Genomic DNA, 13739 nt, shown 5'->3' with positions numbered 1-13739 from the left:
GCCCCTCAAAAAGCTAGACTGTGCCATGTAAACAAATCAAATAAAAAATTGATGGGGAATAACAGAAGCATGACTAGCCTGAGGAGCAATCTAATGCCAGCCCTAGACTAACTAGTTTGCGACATTCAGCAAATCATTTTACCACTATGCATCTGTTTTCAGATATCTATAAAAAAAGATGGAGTTGATAAAATTATTTTCAAAATCCCTTCACGAAATAAAAGTCTTATATCCCCATTGGCAAAGCTTCTTAAGGGCAGGGCCTGCCTTGCCATTTTTTTTCTTCTTTGAACTACCCAGCATCCTGGTCCTCTTTTTTTCACAGAAGGCATATTGTGGAGAATATCACCCTATTCCTGAGGAATGAGCTCAGGATAGTTCTTGTAATCATGAGCCAGTGAAAGGAAAACAGATGTAGAAATTAAGGGCTTTTACAAAGCTTTTACCTAGAATGGCAAAGCAGGTAATCGGGGTCCACAGGGCATGGCTCCAGACCCATTAATGATTCACTTAAGACCTCAGGTTAATCACAGTTAGCATCTCAGTGCCTCAGTTTTGCCATCTGTAAACTCAAAATGAGAGTGAAGACACACTTGAATGGTTATTCAAGTACAAAGATCTACTACTATATAATAGTCAGATCCTGGCACAACCCAATTATAGAACTACACTGCCAGTTTACGGAAATGTGAATTTTTCCACACTGAAGGCCAAAAACCTCTGCTTAAACAGCAGAGTTCGCAGAGGAGAATATATTGATTACATACACTTGTATGAAGTCAAGTAGGAACGTAATTTCATAAACCAAACTGCTAAGACTGTATCTTATTCCCCTTTAATTGAGGGGAAGGTGGGTAGAGAGAAGGAAAATGTTAGGTGAAGAACTTTTTTTTCCCAATGACCTTTCTTAAACCAAAAAAAAAAAAAAAGGTCTGACAATGAGTGGGTACATTATGATGTTTGCTAGCACTGGCTTGTTCAGCCCAAACAGGTTGGACGGGTTGGATATTTAAACAAAGGCAGTGGTGGTAGGAGGGAAGGAGGGGGAAGGCAATAGAACTTATAAAGCAAGACAAGTGTGCTAAGGTAGAACTGAAGCCAGCCTACTGCAAAAGTTTCTGACCTAACACAGGAAACCAGGCTCTCCTCCTATGGCAAATATCTTTTGTAAAGCTAAACCAAATATACCATCAGGAACTTCAGAATTCCCAGGACATCAAGCAACTGGAATGATGGAGGAATGGGTGTGTTAAAGCCACTGAATACTTAACAACATTCATCACCCCCAAACACACACCTTTCACTGACCTGATTTCTATCCTGCACAGTTGCTCAGCTGTTCAAGTACCAGCAAGCATGGGTGCTCCAGATAGTGAAGCCATGTCACAAGAAGTTTTACTGCTGTATCTAGTGCTAATTACATTTAAAAAGGTTTCCTTAATGTCTGCCAAAATTTCTGTACAGTCTGCATTCATAGAGATAATCTTGCTACCTCTCTTTCTTCCTATAAGGAAAGACAGGGAGAGATGAGAAGGAAAATGGGGTGGGGGCACGTGACTACCCCTGTGGGGTGTAGTTATAGAGAAAAGAAGATGGACAAAAGTAAAATGAAAATATACATTCTTGGTGCAGGTAGATTTAAATATATCAAGAGATGAAAAACAGTATTTAGTTATGAACCAAGACCAAAATCAAAATCTGTAAAGTGATGGTATAAGCAAAAAACCTGACTAATTTTAAAATCATGCAATACAGTGGAATATTTCTGTGAATCAAGCATTCTCCTGTATGTCTGAATTCTAATTATATGGGAAAGAGAACTCTAAAATATCAATAACAGTCACAGATTATAGAAAGATAGATTTCAAAACATCCAGGAAGAAAACATTAAAGAACCATTCCAAATGACTAGATATTAAAGTTTAAAAACAAAAAGAAAAAAAGCAGAGCATTCAAACAAAAAGAGACCAGCAACTAAAACTAGCTATTAACAGAAAATAACTCTTCACCTTCATGGTTAGATACTTAATGACAGTAAAGCATTTCATTAGTGGAAATAACAGTTTAAAATTCTATCTTATCCATCACCCATCCCCAGTGAACATGGGTAACATTATATTATCCAGTTTGAAATATGAAAAGCAAAGACTATTCTAAAGAAATCACTCTGAAAAAGATGTTGGACCAGGGAAACAGTCTAACTCTTTGGCAAGGTCGCAAGTCCAATAAAAACAAGCACCCCTAGGGGACAGAAAAGAGAATTAAAATTTGGGCATTTGGTTTTTTTATATCCACAGTGATGAGAACTGGTAAGAAGAAATCTTGTGCTTTGCAAAGATCTACTTTGTGGAACTTCCAATTCAAGTTGATCTGTTAAAGAACAGGTATGCGAATATAACAGTTCTCTGAATATTTGAAAAAAAATTTAAAATGACTTTTTAAAATGGCAAATAATCTCAACTACTGCCCTCCACCCCCTACAACACCCCCAGAAAAAAGGAAGTACTCAACAGTAGAGTACAAAGGGAGTAAGTACTAGATTTAGGAGTCAGAAGGCCTGGGATTCAAGCTTATTCATACCATTTACTACCACCTAGCCACTACCTCCCTAGGGTTGAATTTTCTCACCTATAAGATGAACTGAGTGGATCAAGTGACTGTTCTGATCCTTTGCAGCCCTCATCCCATGACTCCTTTAGACTGAAATATACATTATATTAATGTACCTGGTATACCATCTTTTTCTAAGACTCAGTTTTTTAAATCACTATAGAAATAGCACAATTAAAGCAATTTGATAAAATAAAATAACCAAGAAACTAGTAACAAACATTTTCTATTGAAAAGAGATTTATTTTTTTTCTTCAGGAAGAACTGGTTATCAGATGTGCTACAACTCAATTTACCAGTATGAACCAAATATTAACCAGAAAAATACTTGGAATTACCATATCTATCACAAATGTTGTCACACAAAAAATGTCAGTATATAATGTAAGTAGTGGATGAAGCTAATTTTATAGTTCCTGTGTCTTGCTCCTGACCCTATTTGTTTTGCAGTCCCCTATTTCCCTTACTGCTGAATCAACAAGGGCAGTCCTGTTAAAGCAGGGGTACAAGAAGAGTTAACTTGTAGAGTCTTTCCCTTTACTAGCCCCCAAGAAATAGACCTGACCAAGCGAAGGATATTGCCTCTTCTACTCCTACCTTATTAGTGCTGAGCAATAGCCTTGTCCAATCCTAAGGTATACACAATTCACCTCCTGCCTAATTTGAAATCTATAAGTTTCAACCTTTTGCATCTTTTAGGGAGTCACCATCAACTCAATAAACCCTTTCTAAGTAAATTTATGGTAATGGGTTTGAGTTATGGTTTTGGTATTAAATCTGGTTCTGGTTTGTTGCAGCACCAATTAATTACAGATTTCCACATCAAGGGGATGAAGGATACAATTCCAGTATGATCTGGACAATCCAAATAAAAATTCTTTTGGCCCTCCATTCAAACCAGATTTTTTTCTTTTTCTTTTATGGGGTGATTACAGTACTTTATTGTAAATTGTGCATAAAATACTTGGTCTAGGCCAGTGATGGCAAGCCTATGGCATAATTGCCAAAGATGGCACACAGATCATTCTCTGTAGGCATGCAGCTACCCCCCCACACACACCCTCACAGGCAGAGGGACTTGGACAGGGGGGCTCCCCTCTCCCTCTCCCCTCTCCCCTCTCCCTCTTTCTCCACCATGCCTGCCCCTCTGTCTAGTAGTCCAATGGGAACAACACATAAGGGTAAGAGGTGGGCGGCTCATAGGCAGCAGAGCTGAAGGGAAACAGAGCTTTCCAGTTACTCCCTTCACTATAATGGCTGAGGACATTCTTCACTTTACCTGCCCATCCACACAGCAGTCCAATGGCAGCGCTTCCTCCTCACCTGTGTGGGGTGGGGACAGCTACTAGATCTGGGGGTGGGGTAGAGAGGGCACAACACTCCTGCTCTAAAAGGTTCCCCATCACTGGTCCAGGCTATATGTAGATCAATGCCAACATTGTGATATCTCTTTATTCCTAGCCTTTGGGTATTGTCTGCTGGTTTTTGATCATTTTTTGTAAACTTTAACTTTTTACTTATTTTAACTTTAAAAAAAACTGTGTATACTTATGGTATTAAAGGATAAAATGTTGATATTACACAATACTATCCATATTTTAGGCATTTCTGCTAACTTTTTCAGTGTTGTCTGCTACTAACTAAAAAAATCCCTCAAAATTCCCATTTGATTTCGTTGGCTGACTTGTGATGTATTCCAACCAGGATGGAAGCAGTTAAGATATGGAAGGGACCCCTGTATTTTACTCACAAGACACCAGCTCAGAAAAACTTATACTGCATCAAGGTCATCATAAATCAAATCAACAATCACTAATTGAATATCCACTGTCAGACAATGAAATTACTAGCTTTTTTGTGTATACAATCAGAATTTGCTCGGTGTACCTACTGATATAGTTCTGTAAATAAAACTAATTTTAGAGTGGGTGGGTGTGTCCCTAACATGTACATCAGGGATTTAGTGAGACTTAAGGTATTGTATTTTTAGTGGAATATTTTTCTTCTTGAAAAAGAACACAAGAAAACAAAATCCACTCATTTGAGTTTTACTGTATCTATAAATTAGATGGCAAATAAGGTATCTCATGACCCACCACCTTTCTCTTCTTTTTTATATAAGCAGTAATGTTTTTCCCCTTGTGGCTAGACTTGATTCATTCTCTCAAAAACACATGGTAAGTGAATCAGGCATCTAATGATTAAGAGATCCTTGTTTCAAGATGCCACTGACTGAAGCTGTTCAGTGGTCAGCTTCACCCTTCAGAAATAATGAGTAGGGGGCAGCTCAGTAGCTCAGTAGATTGAGAGCCAGGCCTAGAGATGAGAGGTCCTGGGTTCAAATCTGGCCTCAGACACTTCCCAGCTGTGTGACCCTGGGCAAGTCACTTAACCACCATTGTCTAGTCCTTACCACTCTTCTGCCTTGTAACCAATACACAGTATTGATTCCAAGACATAAGGTAAGGGTTAAAAACAAACAAACAAACAAACAAAAAAAAAAACAATGAGTACCAGAACAAGTCTTCACTTGTACTCAGAAACTTGGTATTACTATATCATGAGTTCCCAGGGCCCTTACTCACTATGGGGATGAAGAGTAAAGAAGGGCTTCCCTTTGCAATGATGCCCTACAGTTGTTCCTCCATCCTGAGGATGGCATTGCTAATCAATGTGATGAAGGCAGCTCAATTCAGATCTAGCCAATTCTATGCATTCAGTGGGAGGTGGGCAAGCAGACTCTCAAGGCCACAAATTCCCGTATAGCAAATATTTTCTCTGAACAGCTAAGTCAAATCTACTGGCATCCCTTGAGGTCTCAATAGCTATTAAAAAATAAGCAGTTCCAAAGGTTTTACACCTTCCTCTTTATTCACTTCTGATGAAACAGAGCGAAAGAGAACAAGTCTCTCTGCCACAGAGGATAAAACTGAGAAGTCAGTTGTGGTTGAAAGCTACTGCCAACATCCTGACCATTTCTCTAGATATGGTTTTATCTTTTTTCCCCCCGGGCACATGTTTCATTTTTAAAAAGGGGCAAGTAGAATATAAACTACTGTTTCTCTCTCCATGCTATAATAATATATGGTATCAGAAAGAAGACACAATCCACAAGACAGATTTATGCTGAGATGTCTATCTCTATTCTGTTGCTATCTCTTGATGGGCCTACCACTGCCTACTACAATGTCAACAGTTCTATGCATTAAAAACATTTCCAAACTAGACATTGACTTTTACCAAAGGATTCTGGCTCAGTTTCTCAAATTTGTTTTGGAAGACTGGCAACATTATATAAATAACATGAATTTTTCAGATTATGTGGAAATGACTGATAAAGAACTCTTGGAAGACAGTAATTGGCACTACTGAATCATATTCATGATATATGGATTTGTACTTGATTGCAAACTCAACTCTCCTGCCCTGGAACTAAATGATGAGATTAACAAGACTTTGGTTGCAGGATTTACGAAGCCTCAGAATCCGCAGACAGGGAAGTGGAGGCTATTAAACCTGCACCAGGATTCAGTAATAAATCTAATACTTATTCCTTCAACTTTTTTTTTGCTAAATTTTCTTTTCTTTCTTACAGAGGCATATTTAAAGTACACACATTTTCTAAAATATCATTCCTTATTTTACATCAAAATATAACAAAAGCCAATCTACTCCAATGGATGTAGCCTCAATACCTAGTTTGTTTTTATTGTTGTGAAACTTATTTTAATTTACAAATGTCTTGAGGCATTCCAACAAAGGACATCATTTTTACAGAGCTAAACCATAAAATTTTTTAATAGTGTAAAATCAACGATGATAAATTAGGTGCTTTATAAATACTAAACAGTAACTGTAAAAACAGATTTCACTTCACTAAAATAATTGCCTAGTGACCTGGAACTTGATTTTATTTCATTTTGCCATGAGACTGTGTGCTGAGCCTTTCCTAATTCATAATTAGGAAATGTAAGAGGCATTATGGCATCATTGAAAAAGTATGTGTGACGGAGCAAATCTTCCTTAAAATAAAGAGGTTGGTCCAGATGACCCCTAACATTGTCCAGTTTAAAATTTATGGTCCTCTTATTATGAAATTACAAAAGTAAAATCATTGTGGCTTTCCTCAAATAAAGAACTAATATATAACAATGACTGATAATGAAAGTACAAATGTCTTACTCTATAGGAAATGTAGATGGTAAAGTACCAGAAAAGCAACTAAAATATACTTTGTTCAGAAAATATTATGGTACATTACAAGGTCTTTAGGGACTATATCAACTAATATTTCCAGGACATGCAGAACGTTTCTCTAAATATTGAACAATATGATAGGAATGAATGAACACTCTTTATTAAGTATTTACTATGTGCCAAGCACTGTAATACAAAGACAAAGCAAGCCAGTCCTTACCCTCAAGGAGCTTTCCTTCAAAAGGGACCAGGGAAGGAGTCACATGGCTGCTGAAGGGCAGTTTACTGACATGCAGAAGGTAGAAGAGAGAATAGTAATTAATGTGTAGTGGTCTCAACAATGCCAAGATGGCCAAAATGGATAAAGAAATGAGATTTAGAACACTATAGGAAGTGGCACACTAGATCTAATGGTATTTTCAAAACTGAGTTGAGAGACAAGGAATATTTGTTTTTAGAGATCTAATCTAGAAGATGCTATTAGAAGGCAGCTAGGAGCAAAACAGAATAGAAAAGATACTGATTCTTAAGAACTTAAGAACACAAATCTCCTGGCTCTCAACCCTGTATTCTTTGCTGTATGCCATGGAGCCTTAACATAGATATAGATATAGATATAGGTCTGTGTTTTTTAAGAAAAGACCTCAATAATGCCAATATCACAGAACCCAACTCCACTTACATTAGAGCATAGTTATATTTTATCAGGTTTTTTTCCTCTACATACAGGGATATTTTAGAAGAAATTTGTTTGACCAACAGTATAAAGTTGTATTGTCCTGAAGAGGTCCATTAGGAGACTCAAATACAGAGCAGTTGTACATAATAAGAGATACAAAGGAAATTGCCAGAAAAGGGTAGGCAGGACTGGAAAAAGAGCTGAACTGGTATCATAGTGAAAGCTTAAAGGGCAACTGCTGGCCAGTCCATGAGCTCTGGTTGCTGAGGTAATGTCTAGAGATCTACAAGGGGGCCTCTAGCATACTGTATAAATTTATGAAATCTATAGAAGGTCATGGGCATGAGTAAAACGGGACAAACAAGTAAGGATAAGCTGTCAAGCCACATGATTTAAGAATGACCTTCTTCAATGAGAACATAAATCCAGCCAGGTAAAAAGCCTTGATGAAATAATCAGGTCTTCCTGAATGCATTTCCTACATTTCCCATGAGACACAGACCACTCTACCACTAATCAGAGAAGGAAAACAGAAAATGCCAGGATAGAAGGTATGTGGGAAAAGGCCAAGTGCTCACAACTATCATCTCCCAGGAAATATCTAAACGGAGGTTTCTCTCATACCACAGTGGATGCTAAGAACCAGTAGTTAAAATGGGTAGAAATAAGGAAAGAGAAACAATATTCAGAACTAAAATTCTACACTAAAACCCAATTTGTTAGAAAGGTTTGAAGCCTCCCAAGGGTATCTGATGTGAAATTCCCTAAGTTCATTAAGGAAGCTCTGAACCTTCTCATTATAATATGGATAGATGCTTATGAGACACTGTAGCAATCAGAAGTTTCACAAGATTTTCCATCAAAATAGATCAATATATTTATATCTAATACATTTTTCTAAAACTTTAAGTAAGCTTTTGTCATTAACTTTATAGAATTACTTTGCCTACTAAATTTGATCTACTGTAAAGGTTTCCCCCATCCCACCCCAAATACTTTTTGCCTTAGAATTAAAATCAAGTATCAGTTCCAAGGCAAAAAAACAACAACAGTAAAACCTAGGGTTAAATCACTTGCACAGGTCACAGAACTGGGCAGTATCTGAGTCCAGATTTGAACCCAAGTTCTTTGACTACAGGCTGGACACCATCTACTAAATCACCTAGATACCCCTAATGTAAAGAGCTTTGAAAATCTGATAGCTATTTAAAAGATATAACACTTGGCTCTGCCATGTCTAAGGTCTATGCTATAGGAGTATAAGAACTGAGGTTTTAATATAATAATCATAATAATATGGCTTAGATTATCCTTGATTTCCAGGGATGAAGAAGATCATCAGTAGAATAGAGTTCTTTGGGCAAATCATGATTCAAAGAAAATCTTACAATGGACCTTAGTACCGTGCAGTTATATTTGTGTTGCCTGTGGCATGGTAAAAAGGGTGAAGAATTAATAATCACAAAAATCTTAGACTACCTATAAATAGATAGTTGCTAACAAAGCTTAGAACAGCACCTAACAATTTATACATTCGATGTGAGCTCCTCTCCAGAAGATTTTTATTTCATTTTCTGCTTGGCTCAGTGGCCAGGAGCACTTAAAGAGTCAAGAAGATTTGAGTTTAAATACTGCCTCACATGTGACCCAAAAACTGAGTGAAATTATGCAGGTCATGAAAACTTTTGTCTGTTTCAGATTTCCTATTGAACCCACCTTGCAGGACTGTTGTGAAGACTGAATGTGATAATATATATGCACAGCATTTTGCATACCTGAAAACACTATAAAAATGCTATCACTGTGGCTGGAAAATCCTCCCTACCATTTAGTTGTGAGATTTTAGCTTCCTTCAAGGTTCCCTTCACATATTAACTGCATTTATTTATCAAGAGACAGGCAAAACCAAATATCATTTGTAGGTATACTCTGCTGGTTTCACATTCAATGATGGAAACACTTCAACTAGAAGTGGCAGCCTGCCCTAAGCCAGTATGCTATACCTATTCAAAATGGAACAAATGGGTCTAACACCAAAGTTACCTTCACTACAACTCCGTGGGTTCTCTCTTCCCTTCAGAGCTACTGTGTAGAGGCTCTCAAAGAAACAAGAAGAGCTGGGCAGACAAAGTGGAAAATGGTTGCGCTGTGCCAAAAAGTAAGGTCTTGGGCAGAGGAGTGGAGAGGGGAAAAAAGAGATGAGATGGAGCAATAGAACAGGTGAAAGAAAGAATAAAGTATGAATAGGTAGTGGATGGAAGTAAGGGTAATGTGTAAGTGAAAGGGAAAAAGTAAGCGGGCAACATCATACACAGTGATGCTCACATGATTAGGTGACTTCTGTGCACCAAGAATATGCTTCTCTTAATGGTACTTTAGGAGGAGGAAAGGAAATCAGGCTCATTAAAACAAAATAACTAAGTGAATTCCATTCCTACTAATCTACCTAGGCTCTCCTTCTAAAATGTATTTTCAAGTGGTCTGTCTCACATCATCTTAATATTCCTCAACACTGGGTTTACACTCACTTCCCAGGCAGCAATCTGATGGATCATACTATCAGGAAGTACTTTTCTGATATTTAGCCAAGATATTTTTCCTTTTCATTTCATCCTGTTCTGTTGCTCCAATGCTTACTATGCCAATTAACTGCTTATTGAAAGGGCCTGGAAATACTTGGCAAGGAAAGAGTTTGCAGAGAATCTAATGGGCTTGCACAAATACTTAAAAAGGCAAAAGGGAGGGTAAAAAAAGAGAAAGTATTTATACTCAAAAGTTATGCTTTCTGATAAGCAGCCCACCACTGATACCTTCACAAAGAAAAACCAAATGGCACAATTGGAATAAGTCTTCTATTTTACCTCTGAAGAACTTTGATTAGCTAAAGACCAAGCCCAGGTACATCTAGTTTAGATGAAGTGCTTAATGTGCGTGCTTGTTCACAAATGTTCACAAATATTAAGTAGAAGAAAAGGTTACAGTAACCTACACAACTAAAGAATTTCTTCTCTAGGGAAAGAACATGCTTTGGGGAACTAGGAAAAAATTCACTTTTCCTTTTTAAGACAGGTAGTCACCCAGTCAAGCTCATGACTCACCTGTGCATATTTCCATTGGTCGTAAAGGACTGTCCACAAACAGAACATTTATAAGGTCTTTCACCAGAATGAACCAACATGTGGCGATCCAGGGAACTTGCAGAGCTCAGAGACTTTCCACAGATGCTGCAAGAATGGTCTGTCCCTCCAGTGTCTGTGTTATGCTAAAGAAAGCAACAGTCTTAGTGAATTTATTCTACATTGTCAATATTCAAGCAACCACTCTAAAAACAAAGTTTAATAAGGCAACTGACTTAAATATTACAGTCTATCAACACCTGTCTATATTCCATGCTTCTTGTATTTGTTAAATTTTTACTTTCAGCTTTTTGCTATTGTAAAAATAAGTAGGCTAGGACCTTGGACAGACATATTTGGTTTGTTATACCAGAAATGGACGTGTCATTTTTATTTCTCAGTGTTTACCCTGACCATCTACCACTACCACTACCTCCTAAATTTCTGTGCTGAAAACACTGCTTTCATTATCTGGTGCAGAGGGAAATTATCATTTCTGAGCCTCCTTCCTAAAGAGAGGGGGAGAGAAAAGGGGAGTGTGCAAGTTAATGGGCTATGTTTGGACTCTCACAGGCAGATAGTCTCAGCTACTCATCAAAAAGTACAATCTGGGCATTTACAATAATGGTGGTTGCCCAATGTCAGCCTCCAGCTTAACCTCAATGAGATACTGTCTTTTTACAATTCCATACTGCAAGTGAAAAAGAAGTGAAACTCAGCATGGGCTAGGATTTCTTTCCTCAAATTTTTCTTTAAAGAGGAAACATTAACATTCAAATTGAAGGCCAAAGTCTGTACTACTCTTTGTCTACTTAGGAGCCCCACAATTATCTACTTTAAAAAAAAAAAAAAGAGGAACAATTCTCTTCCTCCTTCCATCTATCAATGATCCTATACTAAAAATGTTTTATTTCTTAAAAAAAAAAAAAGCAAAATATACATGCTAAAAAGACCTCAAATGGGCTCTTACATGTATTAAGTGTTTATATTCACCGTGAGGATTTCTGTCAATAATGGCCTTCTGACATTTACTGAATTCTACCACCTTCAGTCAAAGTAGAATGCATACAATGCATCAAAACATTCCTATAAAATTTTTAAATGAAATAAAATGGGAAAATGATAATTGAGACACTTCCCACTTAACAAAGAAGACCCCACAGTCCAACATACCTGACGAATGTGCATGGTTAGCTGATGCTGAGTAGTGCAAATTTTTTCACACAGGGGACAAGTATAGGAAGACTTTTCCTCTTTAGTTTCCTATAAAGATAGAAGAAAGATGATAATTTTAAAGTTGCAGTAAAATGCTATCTTAATATTTATTGATTGAACACCATTCTTACAGGAATAACACAACTAATCCTAAAAAATAAAACATCAACTAAAACAAGCCCTTTATATATACAATAGAACAAAAAGGAATATGGTACATGAAATATCCAATCTCTTGTACTGCATACTTTTCTTTTAAAATCTATAACCAACAATCCCTTTTAACCTACTTAATGCTGGTGCAAACAAGCATGCTGAGGGAAAGGATTAATGAAGATGGGCCCTAAAAGACAGACACACAGAGCCAGACTGTTTTATTCTCCATCCAGGGAATCTCCACTGCCTCAAGGGCTAAGGCCCCTTTTCTCAGACTGAAGCAGTATTCAGTAGCAAGGAGTTCCAAAAATCACCCCTTCAGAAAACTCTGAAAGGGCTTCAGAATGATTCTCCTCAGTGACCAAATGACTTTGGAGGGCTGACAATGAGTCTCCAGAAGGCCATTTCCTACATGAGAAGGCTTTTGTGACTGCTTCAGTCACTGATGCCTCTTTCTTCTGCCTCCTTCCTCCCTTGTTTTGTAGGATCTGATATTTGTCTCCAATAACAGAATACAAACTCACCCAGGGCAGGGATTGGAGCATTTTTGTCTTTTATCCCCAGGTTTAAGATAGGGCTTAACATGAAGTACTTAATAAAATGTTTAATTTAAATCATTAAGTATGAATTAAGCAGCTAACATGGGCCTAACTTGTGTATGAAGACAAAAGTGAAATTCCTAAGAAGCCGACATAATAATATTAATAGTGGTGTCGGCTAGTATTTAGACAGGTTATCACATGCATGATGCTAGGCTGAGAATTTTCCAGATATCATCTGATTTGGTCCTCACAACTCAAGAAGGTAGATGGAATTATTCTATGTATTTTAGAACTGAGGAAACTAGGGAATTGTTTTGCCTAATGTCATATAGCTAATATCTGAGGAAGAATTTGAATTCAGGTCTTCCTAAAAGCAGACCCAATTCTTTAGACACTTGATACATTAGCTAGTAAACTAAAGGGAGAAACAAGAAGTTAACAGAAAAACATATACTAGGAGGAAAGGGATAGAAGGAATAACATAGGATGTAAAAAGGTATTAATACAAATTTAATTTTAAACCCAGCCTAAATATAAAGCAAATATATACCACCAAGTAGTTCTTGTGGGTTGGGGGTTGAGAATGAGCAGTTTAGAGGAACCAAGAAAAAGACTCCAGACAGAAAATAGAAGGAAAAGGGGGACTCTGTGAAGAATATATTCAACACCAATAGAAACAGCCAATGCAAAGTCAAGTGTGGAAGATGAAGTATCCATGAATAAGTGTCATGAGTAAAAAGGCCAGTTTGGGTGGATCATAGCATATAATTACCAATGAGCCTAGAAAGTTAGATGTGGGCCAGGCAGGGCTTGAAAAAAACTAAATGGAGCCAATTATTTTTTAGAGAACAGGAGAGATACTTGGGCATAAACAAACCTCTCAGGGCCCCTGACAATTCTTTAGACTATGCAGGTGACAACCTTCATTGATAGAGGAAGAGTCCTCTGGGAATTCACTCTATCCAGGGAATCAGAGATCTCTCCCCCAACTCCCCACCCCAACCCCAACTTTCCGATAGACTATTCTTCAGTCACTGAAGAAAGATCTGCCCTAAAGAAAAATACAAAGAAGTGCCTTTTAAAAAAATTGAGCTTCATTTTACATAGAAAAATAATGAATAAAAATTTTCTCCTAAGACTCTCCTAATGATGGATAGTCCCAAGTTAACCTAAACCTTAAGAATGTTAATATAGTGTTCATTTGGATTAATTATTTGAAAGCAG

At 37.3% G+C, this 13739-nt stretch overlaps 1 protein-coding gene across 8 annotated transcripts in view; it reads right to left on the bottom strand.

Annotated features, from left to right (window-relative positions):
* Nucleotides 1-13739, bottom strand: part of RREB1 (ras responsive element binding protein 1) — a 149813-nt gene that overhangs the window by 59707 nt on the left and 76367 nt on the right. For 7 of the 8 annotated variants that reach the window (XM_007488007.3, XM_007488003.3, XM_007488002.3 and 4 more), the window contains exons 5-6: nucleotides 11776-11865; nucleotides 10585-10748 (exon numbers count right to left, since the gene is read on the bottom strand). In XM_007488007.3, coding sequence (XP_007488069.2) covers nucleotides 10585-10748; nucleotides 11776-11865 — 254 coding nt within the window. The other variant, XM_056823394.1, reaches the window with a different exon arrangement.

The sequence above is a fragment of the Monodelphis domestica genome, chromosome 3 (genome assembly GCF_027887165.1).
Source record: "Monodelphis domestica isolate mMonDom1 chromosome 3, mMonDom1.pri, whole genome shotgun sequence".
Classification (NCBI taxonomy): Eukaryota; Metazoa; Chordata; class Mammalia; order Didelphimorphia; family Didelphidae; genus Monodelphis; species Monodelphis domestica.
This window is presented reverse-complemented; position numbering and strand designations above follow the sequence as displayed.